Source organism: Tamandua tetradactyla, chromosome 2, assembly GCF_023851605.1.
Source record: "Tamandua tetradactyla isolate mTamTet1 chromosome 2, mTamTet1.pri, whole genome shotgun sequence".
Classification (NCBI taxonomy): domain Eukaryota; kingdom Metazoa; phylum Chordata; class Mammalia; order Pilosa; family Myrmecophagidae; genus Tamandua; species Tamandua tetradactyla.
In genome coordinates, this window is record NC_135328.1 from 53,055,599 (window position 1) to 53,076,470 (window position 20,872).

The 20,872-nt window shown below is 39.8% G+C and overlaps 1 protein-coding gene across 2 annotated transcripts in view; it reads left to right on the plus strand.

Annotated features, from left to right (window-relative positions):
• Positions 1-20,538, plus strand: part of GPR107 (G protein-coupled receptor 107) — a 141,523-nt gene extending 120,985 nt beyond the window's left edge. The window contains exon 19 of one of the 2 annotated variants that reach the window (XM_077147116.1): positions 11,600-20,538. In XM_077147116.1, the coding sequence (XP_077003231.1) occupies positions 11,600-11,696 (97 nt within the window). In that variant the 3' untranslated portion in view covers positions 11,697-20,538. The remainder of the gene's footprint in view (positions 1-11,599) is intronic. The other variant, XM_077147117.1, reaches the window with a different exon arrangement.
• The last annotated feature ends 334 nt before the right edge of the window (positions 20,539-20,872 follow it).

The window sequence follows — 20,872 nt, forward strand, 5'->3', positions numbered from 1 at the left end:
GTCCTTCTTTGCTCTCTAGTAATGTCCAAGATTATGTATTACATTTAATTGTCATTGTCTCTTTAGTTGCCCTTTATTTTTTATGTTGTTAATTGTGGGGACATAAATATGACATAAACTTTCCCACCGCTACCATTCCCAAGCATTAATCATAATCACAATATTGCAGAATCCTTATCATCTTCCATTACTAAAACTTTCCCATCTCCCAAACAGAAACCCTTCATTCATACATCAACTCCCTATTCCCCTTGCCCCTACCCCTCGCATCCTATACTCTAACCTGTGTTTCTGTAAGCTTGTATGTTCTCTGATATTTTCTTTGTAGTTATCATGGGGCTTAAATTTTAACATCCTGAATTTATAACAGCTTTGTTTTCCTTTAGATGAACTTCCATAGCAAACGGAAAACTACATCCCTATACCCCTGCATCTGCCCACCTTATGTAGTTCTTGTCACAAATTACATGTTTTTACATTACGATTCCAGAACCACTCATTTATCATTACATTTCTTCATTTGCTTTTTAGATACTGTAGAAAGTAAAAAAGTGGTGTTACAAACCAAAAATACAGTAATTCTGGCATTTATATTTGTGCATAGCAGTACCCTCACTGGAGGTCTTTATCTCTTCGTTAAACTTCAGTCTATTGTTTATTGTCCTTTCCTTTCAACCTATGGAACTTTCAGTAGCATTTCTTTTATGGCCAATCTAGTGGTGAAAACTCCCTTAGCTTTTTTTTTGTATGCTGTACGATGGGGTCACATTTCATTATTTTGCATTTGTATATCCCGTTATTTGTTGAATTTGTTTGTTTGTTTGTTTGGTTTTTGGGAAATGCATGGACCAACCATGACTCAAACTCAGGTCTCTCACACAGCAGGCAAGAAATTCTACCACTGAACTACCCTTGCACTCCCTTCCCTTCCCTTTTATCTGAGAATGTCTTAATAACTCCCTCATTTTTGAAAGGCAGTTTTGCTGGATGTAGTATTCTTGATTGTCAGTGTTTTGCTTTCTTTGGTTTAAACATGTCTTCCTCCTGTCTGTTTGCCATGATGGTTTCTGTTGAGAAATTAGCACTTAGTGTTATTGAGGCTTCCTTGCCTATGACATGTTGCTTCTCTATTGCAGTCTTCAGAATTCTCCCTTTATCGTTGGCCTTTGACAGTTTGATTATAATATATTGTCGTGTGGGTCTGTATAGGTTTATCCTGTTTGGACTTTTAGTATCATGAATGTGTATATTCACATCTTTCATTAAATTGGGGAAGTTTTTGGCCATTCTTTCTTTGAGTATTCTCTCTGCCTCTTTCTCTTTTCTCTTTCTGGGACTCCTACAATGCATGTATTGGTACACTTGATGATGTTCCTGAGATTCCTCAGGCTCTGTTCACTTTTTTTCATTCTTTTTCCTTTCTGCTTCTCAGACTGGGTTACTTCAATCATCTTCTCCTCAAGCTGAACTCATTCTTTATTCTGCCAGTTCCACTCTGCTGTTGAACCCATTTGTGGAATTTTTCATTTCTTTTACTCTGGTCTTCAGTTCTGGTTCCTTTACATAATTTTCATCTCTATAGTGTTATTCTTTTGTTCATCTTTCATTTTTCTGATTAACTTTAGTTCATTGTCCATGTTTTCTTTTAGCTCTTCAGATAGATTTAAGAACAGTTTTTCTAAGGGCTTTGTCAAGGGTATCCCAGGTGTGATCCTCCTCACTGATGTTTTCTAATGCTTTAAGCTTCTCCTTAGCCTAGGCCATCGCTGCCTGTTTCTTTGTATTTCTTTAATCTTTTATTGAAACCTGGGGATTTTTATATTTTAATATGTTATTGCTGGAATTTAGACATTGAAGTATCTGTTCCTGAAACTTGTTTCCAGCTAGTGTTATGACAGAGCCTTCCTTGAATGCCAGGATTTACCAGAGAAAGAAGGAAGAAAAGAAAACACCTTTTCCATTCTTTGCAGATTGACCTGTATGAGTACTTTCATTCAGAGCTTAACCATACAGTGAATTTAAAGAATAACTTGAGAGGAAAGCAGGGGCCCTCCCTGATTCTTTTTGGGTATGTGTAAGTGGTCCTAGGAATTTCCCCATTTCCACAGATATGAATGTCCCCTCTTCTCTAAAAAAACAGTTTCTTTACTGCCCCAAGCTCTGTACTTTATGTCCTGTATCCTAGCAGTCCCTGCCCTGCTTATCAACAACTTCACTCCCCTCCCACAGCATTCTGTAGGAAAGCTCTGTGAGCTGCTTCTACATGCAGGGCAAATTCTGGCATGCCTGTGGTGAATGTCTTGGTTCAGTCCCTCTAGCAGCCATCAGAGAGATTGGGCCGGACATACATACTCCGCATAAATGCAACAGAACCAGACCCACATTGGGATCACGGTAGGACCCTGTCAAGCCAGTGAGGGGATAACAAGGGGCCACAAGATCCTTTCACTTTTAAGTTGCCTTTTGCTTCATTTTGCACTAGCCCTGTTGCTACAGGGCTTTAACTGTTTTCTAGAGCTTAGAAAGATATTTCTGCCAGTTCTTGTTAGTTGTTCAAAGTTTCTTTGTGGGAATGGAGCCCTGAAGCTTCTCATTCTGCCATCTTGATTGGGCCTGTTTCTGCTTTTTCTTTTCCTAACTTCTCAGGGCATTCTGGAGTATAGCCAGGTCTGAGAATCATACATTCCTGGTATAGAGAATCAAGTCCAATCATCATTAACAAAGCAGGCAGAGTTCTCCTCCATAGCCCTGTCTGTCACCACCCTTGGCTCTTCCTGTCACTTTCCTTCATGGATTAGCCATCCTGGACTATTCTGAATTCCCTGACTGCTCTGGAGAATTTTCTTCTTATCTTTTTTCCCCCCTGTATGCTTTTGCATGTTTTATTTCTTCTTTCAGAAACTTCTCTGCCCTCCTCCCACCCCTCCATCTTGCTGACCAGCCTCCTCTTCATATTTATTTATTTATTTATTTATTTATTTATGCTGTATGGTGAGGTCACATTTTGTTATTTTCCAAGTGAGTATCCCATTATGGCAGCACCATTGTTTTGAATTTTTGTTTGTTTTGCCTGTTTGTTTTTTTTGGAAAGTGCATGAACTGGGAATTGAACCCAGGTCTCCCGCATGGTCAGTGAGAATTCTACCACTGAACTACCCCTGCACCCCTCTCCTCATCTTTTTTTTTTTTTTTTTATTAATTAAAAAAAGAATTAACAAAACAATTAGAAATCATTCCAATCTACATGTACAATCAGTAATTCTTAATAACATCACATAGTTGCATATTCATCATTTCTTAGTACATTTGCATCGATTTAGAAAAAGAAATAAAAAGACAACAGAATAAGAATTAAAACAATAATAGAAAGAAAAAAAAAACAAAAAAAACAAAAACAAAAAACCTATACCTCACATGCAGCTTCATTCAGTGTTTTAACATAATTGCATTACAATTGGGTAGTATTGTGCTGTCCATTTCTGAGTTTTTATATCCAGTCCCGTTGTACAGTCTGTATCCCTTCATCTCCAATTATCCCTTCTCTTTTTTTTTTTTTTTTAATTAACGGAAAAAAGAAATTAACCCAACATTTAGAGATCATACCATTCTACACATGCAATCATTAATTCTTAACATCATCACATAGATGCATGATCATCATTTCTTAGTACATTTGCATTGGTTTAGAAGAACTAGCAACATAACCGAAAAAGATATAGAATGTTAATATAGAGAAAAAAATAAAAGTAATAATAGTAAAATCAAAACAAAACAAAACAAAAACCTATAGCTCAGATGCAGCTTCATTCAGTGTTTTAACATGATTACTTTATAATTAGGTATTATTGTGCTGTCCATTTTTGAGTTTTTGTATCTAGTCCTGTTGCACAGTCTGTATCCCTTCAGCTTCAATTACCCAGTGTCTTACCCTGTTTCTAACTCCTGCTGAACTCTGTTACCAATGACATATTTCAAGTTTATTCTCGAATGTCCGTTCACATCAGTGGGACCATACAGTATTTGTCCTTTAGCTTTTGGCTGGATTCACTCAGCATAATATTCTCTAGGTCCATCCATGTTATTACATGGTTCATAAGTTTATCTTGTCTTAAAGCTGCATAATATTCCATCGTATGTATATACCACAGTTTGTTTAGCCACTCTTCTGTTGATGGAGATTTTGGCTGTTTCCATCTCTTTGCAATTGTAAATAATGCTGCTATAAACATTGGTGTGCAAATGTCCGTTTGTGTCTTTGCCCTTAAGTCCTTTGAGTAGATACCTAGCAATGGTATTGCTGGGTCGTATGGCAATTCTATATTCAGCTTTTTGAGGAACCGCCAAACTGCCTTCCACAGTGGTTGCACCCTTTGACATTCCCACCAACAGTGGATAAGTGTGCCTCTTTCTCCGCATCCTCTCCAGCACTTGTCATTTTCTGTTTTGTTGATAATGGCCATTCTGGTGGGTGTGAGATGATATCTCATTGTGGTTTTGATTTGCATTTCTCTAATGGCCAGGGACATTGAGCATCTCTTCATGTGCCTCTTGGCCATCCGTATTTCCTCTTCTGAGAGGTGTCTGTTCAAGTCTTTTTCCCATTTTGTAATTGGGTTGGCTGTCTTTTTGTTGTTGAGATGAACAATCTCTTTATAAATTCTGGATACTAGACCTTTATCTGATATATCATTTCCAAATATTGTCTCCCATTGTGAAGGCTGTCTTTCTACTTTCTTGATGAAGTTCTTTGATGCACAAAAGTGTTTAATTTTGAGGAGTTCCCATTTATTTATTTCCTTCTTCAGTGCTCTTGCTTTAGGTTTAAGGTCCATAAAACCGCCTCCAATTGTAAGATCCATAAGATATCTCCCAACATTTTCCTCTAACTGTTTTATGGTCTTAGACCTAATGTTTAGATCTTTGATCCATTTTGAGTTAACTTTTGTATAGGGTGTGAGAGATGGGTCTTCTTTCATTCTTTTGCATGTGGATATCCAGTTCTCTAGGCACCATTTATTGAAGAGACTGCTCTGTCCCAGGTGAGTTGGCTTGACTGCCTTATCAAAGATCAAATGTCCATAGATGAGAGGGTCTATATCTGAGCACTCTATTCGATTCCATTGGTCGATATATCTATCTTTATGCCAATACCATGCTGTTTTGACCACTGTGGCTTCATAATATGCCTTAAAGTCAGGCAGCGCGAGACCTCCAGCTTCGTTTTTTTTCCTCAAGATGTTTTTAGCAATTCGGGGCACCCTGCCCTTCCAGATAAATTTGCTTATTGGTTTTTCTATTTCTGAAAAATAAGTTGTTGGGATTTTGATTGGTATTGCATTGAATCTGTAAATCAATTTAGGTAGGATTGACATCTTAACTATATTTAGTCTTCCAATCCATGAACACGGTATGCCCTTCCATCTATTTAGGTCTTCTGTGATTTCTTTTAGCAGTTTTTTGTAGTTTTCTTTATATAGGTTTTTTGTCTCTTTAGTTAAATTTATTCCTAGGTATTTTATTCTTTTAGTTGCAATTGTAAATGGGATTCGTTTCTTGATTTCCCCCTCAGCTTGTTCATTACTAGTGTATAGAAATGCTACAGATTTTTGAATGTTGATCTTGTAACCTGCTACTTTGCTGTACTCATTTATTAGCTCTAGTAGTTTTGTTGTGGATTTTTCCGGGTTTTCGACGTATAGTATCATATCGTCTGCAAACAGTGATAGTTTTACTTCTTCCTTTCCAATTTTGATGCCTTGTATTTCTTTTTCTTGTCTAATTGCTCTGGCTAGAACCTCCAACACAATGTTGAATAATAGTGGTGATAGTGGACATCCTTGTCTTGTTCCTGATCTTAGGGGGAAAGTTTTCAATTTTTCCCCATTGAGGATGATATTAGCTGTGGGTTTTTCATATATTCCCTCTATCATTTTAAGGAAGTTGCCTTGTATTCCTATCTTTTGAAGTGTTTTCAACAGGAAAGGATGTTGAATCTTGTCAAATGCCTTCACTGCATCAATTGAGATGATCATGTGATTTTTCTGCTTTGATTTGTTGATATGGTGTATTACATTAATTGATTTTCTTATGTTGAACCATCCTTGCATACCTGGGATGAATCCTACTTGGTCATGATGTATAATTCTTTTAATGTGTTGTTGGATACGATTTGCTAGAATTTTATTGAGGATTTTTGCATCTGTATTCATTAGAGAGATTGGTCTGTAGTTTTCTTTTTTTGTAATATCTTTGCCTGGTTTTGGTATGAGGGTGATGTTGGCTTCATAGAATGAATTAGGTAGTTTTCCCTCCACTTCGATTTTTTTGAAGAGTTTGAAGAGAATTGGTACTAATTCTTTCTGGAACGTTTGGTAGAATTCACATGTGAAGCCATCTGGTCCTGGACTTTTCTTTTTAGGAAGCTTTTGAATGACTAATTCAATTTCTTTACTTGTGATTGGTTTGTTGAGGTCATCTATGTCTTCTTGAGTCAAAGTTGGTTGTTCATGTCTTTCCAGGAACCCGTCCATTTCCTCTAAATTGTTGTATTTATTAGCGTAAAGTTGTTCATAGTATCCTGTTATTACCTCCTTTATTTCTGTGAGGTAAGTAGTTATGTCTCCTCTTCCATTTCTGATCTTATTTATTTGCATCCTCTCTCTTCTTCTTTTTGTCAATCTTGCTAAGGGCCCATCAATCTTATTGATTTTCTCATAGAACCAACTTCTGGCCTTATTGATTTTCTCTATTGTTTTCATGTTTTCAATTTCATTTATTTGTGCTCTAATCTTTGTTATTTCTTTCCTTTTGCTTGCTTTGGGGTTAGCTTGCTGTTCTTTCTCCAGTTCTTCCAAATGGATAGTTAATTCCTGAATTTTTGCCTTTTCTTCTTTTCTGATATAGGCATTTAGAGCAATAAATTTCCCTCTTAGCACTGCCTTTGCTGCGTCCCATAAGTTTTGATATGTTGTGTTTTCATTTTCATTCGCCTCAAGGTATTTGCTAATTTCTCTTGCAATTTCTTCTTTGACCCAGTCGTTGTTTAGGAGTGTGTTGTTGAGCCTCCACGTATTTGTGAATTTTCTGGCACTCTGCCTATTATTGATTTCCAACATCATTCCTTTATGGTCCGAGAAAGTGTTGTGTAAGATTTCAATCTTTTTAAATTTGTTAAGACTTGCTTTGTGACCCAGCATATGGTCTATCTTTGAGAATGATCCATGAGCACTTGAGAAAAAGGTGTATCCTGCTGTTGTGGGATGTAATGTCCTATAAATGTCTATTAAGTCTAGTTCATTTATAGTAATATTCAGATTCTCTATTTCTTTGTTGATCCTCTGTCTAGATGTTCTGTCCCTTGATGAGAGTGGTGAGTTGAAGTCTCCAACTATTATGGTATATGAGTCTATTTCCCTTTTCAGTGTTTGCAGTATATTCCTCACGTATTTTGGGGCATTCTGATTCGGTGCGTAAATATTTATGATTGTTATGTCTTCTTGTTTAATTGTTCCTTTTATTAGTATATAGTGTCCTTCTTTGTCTCTTTTAACTGTTTTACATTTGAAGTCTAATTTGTTGGATATTAGTATAGCCACTCCTGCTCTTTTCTGGTTGTTATTTGCATGAAATATCTTTTCCCAACCTTTCACTTTCAACCTATGTTTATCTTTGGGTCTAAGATGTGTTTCCTGTAGACAGCATATCGAAGGATCCTGTTTTTTAATCCATTCTGCCAATCTATGTCTTTTGATTGGGGAATTCAGTCCATTGACATTTAGTGTTATTACTGTTTGGATAATATTTTCCTCTAACATTTTGCCTTTTGTATTATATATATCATATCTGATTTTCCTTTTTTCTACACTCTTTTCCATATCTCTCTCTTCTGTCTTTTTGTATCTGACTCTAGTGCTCCCTTTAGTATTTCTTGCAGAGCTGGTCTCTTGGTCACAAATTCTTTCAGTGACTTTTTGTCTGAGAATGTTTTAATTTCTCCCTCATTTTTGAAGGATAATTTTGCTGGATATAGGAGTCTTGGTTGGCAGTTTTTCTCTTTTAGTATTTTAAATATATCATCCCACTGTCTTCTAGCTTCCATGGTTTCTGCTGAGAAATCTACACAAAGTCTTATTGGGTTTCCCTTGTATGTAATGGATTGTTTTTCTCTTGCTGCTTTCAAGATCTTCTCTTTCTCTTTGACCTCTGACATTCTAACTAGTAAGTGTCTTGGAGAACGCCTATTTGGGTCTAATCTCTTTGGGGTGCGCTGCACTTCTTGGATCTGTAATTTTAGGTCTTTCATAAGAGTTGGGAAATTTTCAGTGATAATTTCTTCCATTAGTTTTTCTCCTCCTTTTCCCTTCTCTTCTCCTTCTGGGACACCCACAACACGTATATTTGTGCGGTTCATATTGTCCTTGAGTTCCCTGATACCCTGTTCAAATTTTTCCATTCTTTTCCCTATAGTTTTTGTTTCTTTTTGGAATTCAGATGTTCCATCCTCCAAATCACTAATTCTATCTTCTGTCTCTTTAAATCTATCATTGTAGCTATCCATTATTTTTTACTTTATCCTTCACTTCCATAAGTTCTGCGATTTGTTTTTTCAGGTTTTCTATTTCTTCTTTATGTTCAGCCCATGTCCTCTTCATGTCCTCCCTCAATTTATCGATTTCATTTTTGAAGAGGTTTTCCATTTCTGTTCGTATATTCAGCATTAGTTGTCTCAGCTCTTGTGTCTCATTTGAGCTATTGGTTTGTTCCTTTGACTGAGCCATATTCTCAATCTTTTGAGCGTGGACAGTTATCTTCTGCTGCTGGCGTCTGGGCATTTATTCAGATTTCTCTTGGTGTTGGACCCAGCAAGGTTGTAATATTTTTCTATGAAATCTCTGGGTTCTGTTTTTCTTATCCTGCCCAGTAGGTGGCGCTCGTGGCACACGTTTGTCTGCGGGTCCCACCAGTAAAAGGTGCTGTGGGACCTTAAACTTTGGAAAACTCTCGCCGTCCTGGGGGTTCGCTAGCCAAAGCGGCTTGAGCCGGCCCGGGGTCCGAACGCAGGGAGGGTGTCCGAACGCAGGGAGGGTTGCTGGTCGCCACAGCCAGGGAAAGAGCCCGTCCGAATTTCCTAGTCGGCCCTGGGCAACAAGCGTGGCGGGAGGGCGCCAGCGGCAGCGGCCCGCCCGAGAGAGTGCACGTTCCCTGGGAGTCACGGGGTCACCGTTCTCCACGGCCTGGGGGTTTCCGATCCAATTCTCTCAGTTGGTCCGGGGGCTGCACGTGGTGTGGGCGCCAGTCGCCTTGGTTTCAGGGGACCACCTCTCCAATTCTCCCAGCCGGCCCGGGAAGGGGGAAGGGAGTAACTCCGGCCGCTTGCCACCCCGCCCGGTAAGGCCCGCACGCCTCGGCGATCTCACCCGAGCTGCTTCTCTCAGCCAGCCAGCCGTTCCAGGATGGGGTACGCTGTCTTTTTTATCTCTGTTGTGGCTTTGGGCGCTTTCTGTATCGTTTCTACTCCCCTAGTAGGTGTCCTGGAGAAGAAACTAAGATCCGCGCGTCTTACTAAGCCGTCATCTTCCAGGAAGTCCTCTCCTCATCTTTTAATTCAGACTTAAAAGCTTGTCCCCCAATTTCCCAAGCAGAAGTGATTCTTTTCACCGTGAACCATTGTTAAATCTTGCTTCCTAGCACTGCGTCCATATTTTAAATGGTTTTGCATTGTTGGGTAATAAGATTGTCTCCTCTGCCTCGACTCCTCTGGAGACAATTCCTTTTTTTTCAAACTTCTTTGTCCCTAGCCTCAGGTCTGTCATGAAAGATTGAAAGTTGTTTTTTCAATTGGTTCACCACTTGGAAAGAAATATTTTCTTAGGAAAGAAAGGTAGAAAATGTTTTTCCCAGACATACTTTTAGCATCATCTTGTGTCATGGTGAATGTGTTTGCTTCTCAGTGTCAACATCTATTGAACACCTTGTCCTTTATTAGGCTTACTTCTTTAACAAGGTGCTGTAAGCATAGAACAGTTTGTTCTGTTGTTACATATAACAGTTCATTCTGTAAATCTTTAGGTTGCATTTCTTTTCTGATCTAAGCAAGTATGGAGAAGTACAGGGGGCTGTCTATGCTGGAGTCGGGAAAGGCTCGTCTAAGTCATACAGATGCACCACCTCCCTGTGTCCTAGTCTAGAGAAGGTTTTTTCAAGAGCAATACTGTGTGCCTCCAGTTCCTCCTGGGGAAAAGTGTGTTCTCTTTTTAATGAGGTCAGGCCTGAAATGTGAACTACCTAACAGGCAGTGACACTGAGTTATATTGGTTGAGGCGTTTTCCTTTGTCTGGGGGCATGTTTTTACAGTCACTGTAACTGTAACAGCAACAGCAGGAACCTCTTGAATCATGAGAGCTGTGTTCTGGCAGTATACCTAGTTCTCACTTTTCCAGAAGCACAAATAACCAATGATTCTGAAGTTCTCCTGTTTGAGAAAAGTGCCAGCTCACGGGGAAGGCTGGATGGTTTTGAGGCTTGGACATAGCAGCAACATGGTGGTAGGAATAAAGGCAAAAAAAAAAAGGAAAGGGGATTTTTTTCTTTACCCCATGAAAACATTTATTTCCCCACTAAGTCCAGCTATATAAACTCTATAGCTGAATGAGTAGGTGAAAGGACTTTGTCATCAGAAGGATAGATAGAGTTCTGGGAGAGACTGCATTGAATTGATTGAATTTATTTTACTGATTTGGAAATTCTTGTGGTCTATATTGGGGAATATAATTGCCTCATGATTTCATAGAGTACTTAAGGGAAATGCTGGTCCAGGTGGTTTTTGACACTCTACTTAATAACATCTCTGCTTGGTTTCTCCTGCCATCAAGCCACCCATAGATTCTCATAGTCCTTAGAATCTGTCCAGCTCACATTTTGTGAAACAAGAGGTTATCTTCTTATAGATCCCTTCTTCTCAGAGGATGTTGTGATTCATTTTATGGAAAGGCCCACCTTGCTTAACTCATGATGCCGTCTAAGGCATTACTCTGTTTTGAATTCGTTCATTTAATGAATGTCTCTGTGGCACCTCCTTAATGTCAGGCTCCAGTAGAAAGAGAATAGGTCTCTGGAAGTCACAAAGTGGAGGTAGAGGTCACATGCAGACTGACAGCTGCTTGGTCTGATCCTTGGCCTATAGGCATGAGGGTTTGGTTTTGCAGAAACAGCACGTTCTCTGTCTATAATGGTCATAAGATTCCTCCAAAACCATGTAGATCTTTCCCATGACTCATAAGTGATTCATTGTAGCTAGTTATTATAAACCATCCGTACATCTGATGAACTTTCTCTCTGAATGCTGATTATGATATGGATATGGTACAGATATCTCAAAATTATAACTGCCATAAATATACAACATAAAAATTCTGGGAGCCATGAAAAAAGGGAGAGAGATTAATGATGATTGTAATAATTGTAGCTGATATTTATTAACTAGGTACATTCGAGACTCTCATTTTTCCTTAATGACAGTTCTAGAAAGTGGGTATTACTTATTATACTATAAGATTGTGAGATTTCCTTGATTTTTTTTTCTTTCCTTTTTCCATTTCAGTGTGACAACATCAGGTGTAATGGAAAATATGAAGAAAGTCAAGAAGGTGACCAATGGCTCCCTGGAGCCCCAGGGCGATTGGGAAGGCACTGCATGATAGAGCCAACTTTGAAGATGGCACTGTCAAAGAAAACTTTTAATTTATTAATAGTCCCATTGGTGAACAAGAGCGTTGGCACCTCCTGACAGTGACACCACAGGGCACGTGACTGGGAGCAAAGTGCCGTGGAAACCGAATTTTTTCCTCTCTTTTATGAAAACTGGATCTGTGGCTGGTTATAGGCAGCTAGAATTCTCTTTCACATGGGAATGGTGGAGAGGGAGTATAGAGAAGAGGAGGATAAAAAGAATTTGTTTTTAATTTTTATATTTCTTTTTTTGTGGGGGGCAGAGAGGAGCTCTTAAGATATATGCAGTTGTGACCCCCAGTGTGTTGCAACATAGAAACAAATGTTGGTGATTGCAGGAGAAAGGAGGGCAAGAGGTGTGTGTATGATGCCAATCACGGTTTAGGAACAGGACTTTGGGAAATGAGCAAATGCTGAGTGAAGATTCAGGGACTTAGAAAAACTTGAAAGGGGGAGTATTATTGCATTTTGCGGGGACAGAAATTAGGTATAGAAAGCAAAGTGAAAATCATCTTGGTCAAAATCCAGTTTAGTCTAAAGTGCCTGCCCCAGGATTCCTAGCCTGGATGTTGCCACAGACCTTTATTCTGGTTTCTGAAACTGACCAGGAACCCACAGCTTTAGAGGCCCCATATTCTTTCCATAAAGGACTCTCATCTGAGGGCTGTAATGTCACTTTCAGGGTCAAAGACCTGAAACAGAGCCTGCTCGTGGAAAATGGCTTTTTTATTTAAATGTATTCTGTGTTGCTTGGTGTTTAGAAAGAATATATTTTTAAGTTTAAAAAATAATCTCCTATAGGATTTTCCCAAACATCTGGATTCCCTGACTGCCCAGAGCAGCACCATCTCTTGTTTAACTCTTTTTTTTTATGGCTTGTATGTTTTTGGGTGTGTGTGTGATGATAATATGGAAAAAAAGGGGGGAGGAATTGTGTCTAAGGAGCTGCTGGTGAAGAAGAGGTTGTGTTTAAACAAATACTTAAGTACAAGCAAATCATCATCATTAAAAAAGCTTTTCCTATAGACAAGATAGGATTTCTAATAGAGGAATTAAAAAGACCTGGTCCCTATATTCCAAGAATATATATTTGAAGAAAATGAGTACGTTAAACAGTTCACTCTCAGGGATTTTTGTATAGTGAAGTCTTTCACAGAAATTCAGTGAGGTTCCCTTCCAAACTTTCAGAGCTTGGGGATGAACATGGGTAGCTGCCTAAAGTGAACAGTATTGCAGCTTGTAGCTAGTCATTTGAATAATGGGACAAGCTCAGAAAGGGTGTCTGTTGTGACTGAGGCCTTGTAAGTGATTGGTGATAATTTCCCATTGAGTTTTTGGTAGCCACTGCATTTAAGAAATGCCAGCTGGGTAAGGGTTGCTTCTAATGCCTAGTGTGTCAGAAGCTAGAGCCCATCCCTGCCTGGGCTTGTCAGTGAGTTACACCTATAAGGGAGAAGGCTGTCCTTGGAAGTGGACAGTGACAGACTTATTTTCTTATCTCGAGCTTGGAAGGGTCAGTCAGAAACAATGGGATTTGTGGGTGGTGATCACTGTCCTAGTTTTGGGAACTTGAAAAGTCTTTACTCAGAAAACAGTTATTTTCCCTCTCCTGAATCATTTTTACTTTATAAAATGTAAAAGTAAGCATTCTTTTTACACACTTATCAGCCATTTGTGCTCTGCACAGTCCAACTTTCACAAAGTCTGAGTTCTGACTAAGCACAGAATCAAAGCAAGCATCTTCCAAAGCTTGTTGCTGGTCATCTCTGGATATTGTTTTAGGGAAGCATTCATATATCTTTCCATCTGCAGGAGAAAGGTAAATATGCCCTGAGTATTAATTTAAGGGATTTTTTTTAACATTAACTTCTAGCTGTGCAACAGGAAAAAGAAGTTGGGGGGATAATGGAAATGTTTTTAACATTTCATTTTCCTGTGCATAAGCATGTACCAATGCTTCAGAAATGTGTCTTGTGCTGTGGCCACCAAAAACCCTTTTAGGTACTTCTCAGAGGGATGCATTTGCTATTCTCTTGCAAGCAGATGTTGACTTCTTGGCAAGAACAAAAGGGTCTCTGTGGTGGGTCTTCTTTTCATGTGCTTGCTTTTTGAAGCAGAGAAATGAGTAAGTGAAGAAGTGAGAGGGAGAACAAACACATGTGTGGACAAACACTGTCAGCTTAACTGCTTCATCTTGGAGCCTGGCTGCCGCACTCCTACCTCCTCCACTGGCAGGTAGTATAGCCTCAGTGGCTACATTAGCATGCAGACCTGAGTCTTGGGCCTCTCTGTGGGACAGAACATTTAAATCCCATGCATACTTCTAGGCTCATTCACAGAACTGCTGAGTTGCTACAATTTTATAACCCTAACCCTTCTGGAACAGGTGATAAAATTAGTAGCATTTTAGAAGTAAAGGGTGGCCACAGCCTTCCTAACAAGCAGGTCATCTGCCTATAGCCTATAGTAACTGGTAGAAGGTTTGAAGTTAAGCCAGTAATTAAGAAAACTCAAAAACCTAGTCTGAGATTGAGAAAACAGTTGGTGGTTCAAGTTTGAGAATAAATTTCTCTTTCTCCATCACTTAATAATAGCTGTGACCAAGTGTTCAGCTCTGTTGTATAGATGACTGATAGGGGTCCAGAGCCTAATAGTTTCTCCAGCTAACAAGCCCCTTTCCTGCAGCCTGATTTTAATAGCTCACTGGGATCGTTGTAATACAGTATTTGAATGGTTAAGCCTCTTCACTATTTCAGGGATTTGGACGAAAAAATGATTGGGTATACATCACAGAGAGGTTGGTGATATTTATAGCTTTACTTTGTGCTCCTGCTCCCTGTTTCTGCCTACACAGTTATCCATGTTTCCTTTCAGAATGGGAAGTACTGCTGGCTGTGAAATTTTAGGAAGTAAAGGGTCTTTTTTCCCTTTATAAAGTTTGCATTTTACTAAAAAATTATTTCTTGACAGCAGGCAAATAAATGATGTTTTAATCCTGCCTCTTAACAGTGACCAAGAACCTAATCAGTCTGTTTCTTGGTCCTGCTATGCTTTAAAATTTTAGTAGAATGCATTTCATCCTGCCGAATATGACTCCAGTGAATTGGTGGTTCATTCTTCTGTAAGGAAAAGCTTGCTCCGGTGTGAAAGATGGTTTCTCAAACCATAGCCTGAGTCAGTTCAGTTGCCTTTCAAGAAACCATTTTATAGTAAAATGTACAGGTTTTTACCCCCTTTGGGCATGCCCATCCAATTACAAGGCTTTAGCATAGGGCCTAATCTTAAATCCATTTCATGCCATTGTTGTGAGAGTTCCATTCCTACATTATGATCTGATCAGGATCTCTCCTCTCGTGTTCCACAACCTGCTGTCCCTCCTATCCTCCTTCCTCCAGTTCTCCTCTACCCGCCTTGCCCGCACCTATTGATTGCTGAGTGTCACATAGGCTCAGTCTGGGATTTGGGGCTAAAGTGTTTGGTGAATTGCAGCATTTTCTTTCAAGAAAGTGCGTACTAATGCCATATATTACTGCTTTGGACCATATATGAGATTATTCCACAACACTAAAAAGTGTGTCTTGTTTTAGTACTTATAAGGGTCTACCACAGAAAATTAGTCCTTATGGACCAAGGAAGAGTGTAAAAAATGCCTATTTTAACTGTGAATGGCATTCTGGCTATTTTCCCCACGCTAAAGCATTTTCTTTGAGAAAGTTTATTGGACAGTCTGATGAAGTTGTTGGCCCTGCTCTATACACCCAGTAACATTAGCATCACACTGCCAAGCTACTGAATTTCAAAGGAAAGAGATCCTGGCTCACTCCACCACCTCTGTTTTCATACTCTGTGCCTCGCCCCTTTGCTCTTCTCTGGCCTCTCTTTGGTCTTTTTAACAGATTCAGAATATGCTAAGTTCCAAATGGCGATGGTCTCCTGCTCCCCCTGCCCTGGCTAGAATTCAGTAAGTTAATAGCTTCCCTAAAGCAGTTAGACTTTGACTTGATACCTCTTGGTATACCAGAACGATATTCACCTGGAATATACCTGTTATAGTTTGTTAGCTGCCAGAATGCAATATACCAGAAATGGAATGGCTTTTAAAAAGGGGAATTTAGTAAGTTGCTAGTTTACAGTTCTAAGACCGAGAAAATGTCCCACTTAAGACAAGTCTGTAGAAATGTCCAGTCTAAGACATCTAGGGAAAGATACCTTGGTTCAAGAAGGCTGATGAAGTTCAGGGTTTTTCTCTTTCAAGTGGAAAGGCATGTGGCAAACACAGCATCATCTGCTAGCTTTCTCTCCTGGCTTCCTGTTTCATGAAGCTCCCCAGGAGGCATTTTCCTTCTTCATCTCCAGAGGTCGCTGGCTGGTGGATTCTTTGCTTCTCGTGGCTATGTCATTCTCTGCTCTCTCAGAGTCTCTTTCTCCAAAATGTTTCCTCTTTTATAGGATTCCAGTAAACTAATCAAGACCCACCCGAGTGGGTGGAGACATATCTTCACCTAATCCTTCTTAACAACCACTCTTGATTGAGTCACATCTCCAGGGAAATGATCTAATTACAGATTCAAACATACAGTACTGAATAGGAATTAGAAGAAACGGCTGCCTTTACAAAATGGGATTATAATTAAAACATGGCTTTTCTAGGGTACATACATCCTTTCAAACCAGCACAATACCAAATGTTCTAAGATCTCTTTGCTCCAATTTTTCTTATGGTGCTGTTGGCAGGGAGTCTTTAAAAGCCATCCACCTGAGTTGATGCCAATACTTGTGCAGGCAAGCTGAACATTCTCCAGATTCCCCAGGGGCCTCTTTTTTAGTTTGGTGATATACCTGTGCCCTGTCTGCATGGCTTACGTTTGAAAATATAGGTAATGTTTTTAGATGGCCCATCCTAGGGCATGGGGCAGGCATATCCCCTGAGATACCAAGGGAAGAAAGCACATTGCGGAAATAGGACAAGTAGATGGGACAGCAAGGATTTATTAGAGTAGTATCAGGAACCTGTTTGAATTCTGATGGCAGGAAATTTGCAGGCAGGCCATTTGGGAAGGAAGATTTCTAGATTAAGTTAGCAAAGTTCAAAATGAAACAGAAAAGTAAACTCACCCCCAGGACTGAGTTTATTTTGAGGCAAGGTTTGAGATGGGTAGCCAAATCAAACAGGAGGGACAGATGAGTTGGCCTTAGCATTTAAGATACTATTATAGAAGGATCCAAAAATCCTGGGCACACGAGGGAGTTTGACTCTTTAAGCAACTTTTGCAGATTGCAAACTGGATTTGTCTTGACCTGTGACCTCAAATCAAACATATTTAATCCAGAAATAAGTTGAGTAGGACTTGCAGGTCTGTAAATATTTTGCCTTCCTGGTTAAGATTGGGATACAGAAGGGATTTGTCAGTATTTTTTTTAACACTAACAATCATTGAAGAGTATTTATGTAAACATAATGGGGTCAAGGTTCAGATCAGGATGATGTATGAGATTGGATTCTCTTGCTGTGATGCAAATATGTAAAATAAAGATTCTATGACAGAAATGTGTGTTTATAATCTTAGGGAGTCACTGACTCCTTGGTGCTTTCTCTCCTCTACCTCCTCCTTATAATTTTTTCTTTGTGATTTTTGTTCATTAGATTAGTTAACTGCCTCCCACCTTCTCCCACTGACAATAGTGACACCTACTAGAGAAGTTACCAGAGCTGTAGCAGCTACTATTGAAGCTCAAACTTCAACTTCAATTCCAGAGGCTATACTTTAGAACAAACTAAAAATAAATTGTAGTTTACTGATGTCCTGCTCACATGGCAGGGAAATGGAGGTGAAGAGGCTGTTTTCTGCATCAGGGGGAGATGACAGAGGAAACTTGGGGTGAAGCCACAGATGATGACAGGTTTGACCTCAGTTGTCAAGCAGGCTGTTAGCCTCTGTAGTGTGAGTTAACTCACACTGAAATCCTACAAATATAGTATTTTAGACTCAGAGCATTTTTAGAAGTCATCCAATCTCAAAACCATTGTTTTACTAGAAATGTTTTAAATTGAGGTATAAGGTGCACACAGTAAAACTCTTTCTTTTTTTACTTTTTTAATGGTATAACATAAATACAAAGCAAAGAAATAAAAAAGCAATAGTTTTCAAAGCCCTCTTCAAGTAGTTACAGGACAGATCCCAGAGTTTGTCATGGGCTACCATATGATCCTCTCAGGTTTTTCCTTCTAGCTGCTCCAGAATATAGGAGGCTAGAAGGCATAATTTTTTTTATCACAATCAACTTTTTTGTGTGTGAAAAATAACATATATACCAAAAAGCAATAAATTTCAAAGCACAGCACCACAATTAGTTGTTGAACATATTTCAGAGTTTGACATGGCTTACAATTCCACAATTTTAGGTTTTTACTTCTACCTGCTCTAATAAGATACTGGAGACTAAAAGAAATCAATTTAATGATTCAGCAATCATATTCATTTGTTAAACCTTACCTTCTCTGTATAACTCTACCATCACCTTTGATCTTTCTATCCCACTCTTTAGGGGTATTTGGGCTATGACTTTTAACTTTTTCATATTGAAAGGGGCTGTCAGTAATACGGGGTAGGGAGATGGAACTATCTGATATTCTGGAGAGGCTGGGCCCTCTAAGTTTGAGGACTTATCTGGTCCAGGGACCCATTTGGAGATGGTAGGTTTCTGGAAAGTTACTCTAGTGCATGGAACCTCTGTAGAATCTTATATATTGCTCTAGGTGTTGTTTAGGACTGGCTGGAATGGTTTTGGTTGAGGTTTGGCAAGCTATGATAGGTAGCAATGTCTAACTGAAGCTTGCATAAGAGTGACCTCCAAGGTAGCCTCTCGACTCTATTTTACATACTCTCTCAGCCACTGATCCTATATTAGTTAGACTTCTTTTCCCCCTTTTTGTCAGGATGGAGTTGTTGATCCCATGGTGCCAGTGCTGGACTCATCCATAGGAGTCATCTCCCTCGCCACCAAGGAGATTTCTACCCCTGGCTGTCATGTCCCACGTAGAGGGGAGGGCAATGATTTCACTTGCAGAGTTGGGCTTAAAGAGAGTGAGGTCACATGTGAGCAACAAAAGAGGTCCTCCAGAAGTAACTCTTAGGCATACCTATAGGCAGGCTAATCTCTGCTACATACGCTTCACAAGAGTAAGCCTCAAGATCAAGGGTTTGCCCTGTTGATCTGGGTGTCCCTAATTTGTAACCTAGTATCAGGATTCCCTGATGGTAAAGTTTGTTCCATTTTTCTCCCATCCAATTGGAATTATTTTTTTTAAGTTTTTTGTCTCCTATCCCTCATCTGATCCTCCTTGTTGATTTTCTCCTTTGCCTAGGCCATTGCTTCCTGTTTCTTTGTAAGTTTTTTAATCTTTTTGTTGAAACCAGATAATTTTCATATTTTAATGTTGTCACTGGAGTTTAGACTCTGAGGTATCTGTTCCCGAAGTTTGTTTCCCCCAGCTAGTCTTAGGACTGAGCTTTCTTTGAATGTCAAGGGCTAACAAAAATAGAGGATAAAAAGAAAACACCTTTCCAAGTCCTTGCAGGTTGACCTGTGAGAGTGCTTTCCTTCAGAATTTATCCATACAATGAATTTAGAGAGTAGGTCTAAGCCTATATGTAGGGGCCTCCCTGACCCTTTCTACACTTGCCTTGACTTGGGTATGTGCAAGCTCTAGGAATGTTTGCATGGATACAAATGCCCCCTCTTCTTTAAGAAACAGTTTCCTCGTGGTCCTGGACATTACTATATGCCCTACAGTCAGCAGTCCCTTATGCGCGCTCCCATTCTCTTCAGTCTGAGAGCTCTGTGAGCCGCCTTTTACACACAGGGCAAGTTCTTGGGCAGGGGTCCCTCAGGCCACTACCAGATAGATTAAGCCAGACATACATGGTCCCAATGTGTGCACTCTGTCCACCCCACCCCCCAGTTAGGGACCAGGGATCCACATTGGGAACGCTGCCAGCTCTGTGCTGAGCCGGTGAGGGGGTAGAAGAGAGGCCAGCCAGGGCACAGGAGAACCTACCACTTTTAAAGGGCTTTTTAAAAAATTTGACATTGACTCTATTACTAGAGTCCTTTAACTGTTTTCTGGAGCTTTGAGAAAAATGTTTCTGCCAATTGTTGTTGGTTGCTCAAAGTTTCTGTGGAAGGATGGAGCCCTGAAGCTTCTTACTCTGCCATTTGATTGGGGCAGGGCCCTGTTATATCTCAAACTCACCTCTTTTAAATGTACAGTTCAGTAAGTTGAGAAATGTATATATAGTCTGTAACCACCATAACAATCAAGGTAGAAACTTTTTATCACCCCATAAAGTTCCTTTGTACTTTTCCCTGTCAAAACTGCCCTCCTTTTTGGAAACTACATGCAGATATGATTTCTTCACTATAGCTTTATTTGGTCTGTTCTACAACTTCATATAAATGGAATTATATAGTATGTACTGTTTTGTGTCTGATTCTTTCACATAGCCTACTGTTTTTGCAGTTCTTGCATTTAAAACCCTGACTTTAAAGCTACAAGAAACTGGGGCTAAAGAGGATCATGATCACCCTCAGGTCATCCAGCTAATACGTGTCAGAAGTAAGACAAGAACCCAGGTGTTCTCACACCAATCTTTTGGAGTAACAGGATTAAGTCAAGAATTTGGCCCTGTGACATGAGCATTTCCTTAACTTCCCCTTTATAGCTGAGCTGCACTTGGCTTCCTTCCTTCCTAACTTCTTTCCTTCCTCCCTCCCTCCCTCTCTCCCACCTTTTCTATTGCTTCCTGTCAGCATTTGAGCTTGTGCAAGTTTTTCCTATGAAAACATGTACACACACACACAAAGTGGAACTCCTTAGACAACAGCAGTCCCTACCCTCCCACCCTCCCCTTCAGGCCAAACCTTCCTTAGGTCTACTTTACCTCTCAGCTACCCCCAGCTTACTGCAGTCTGCTTTCCACCCTGCTGGGGTTCAGGCCAAAGTCATTCACTGAAACACTCTGGGGCTGGGTTATTATCTTCCTTGACTTTAGCAGCTTGTGACACAGTGGAACATTCTTTTTCTCTGGAGACACTTATAGTTGGCTCCCACGATGCTGCACCCAGTCCCACCCCTCCTCACACC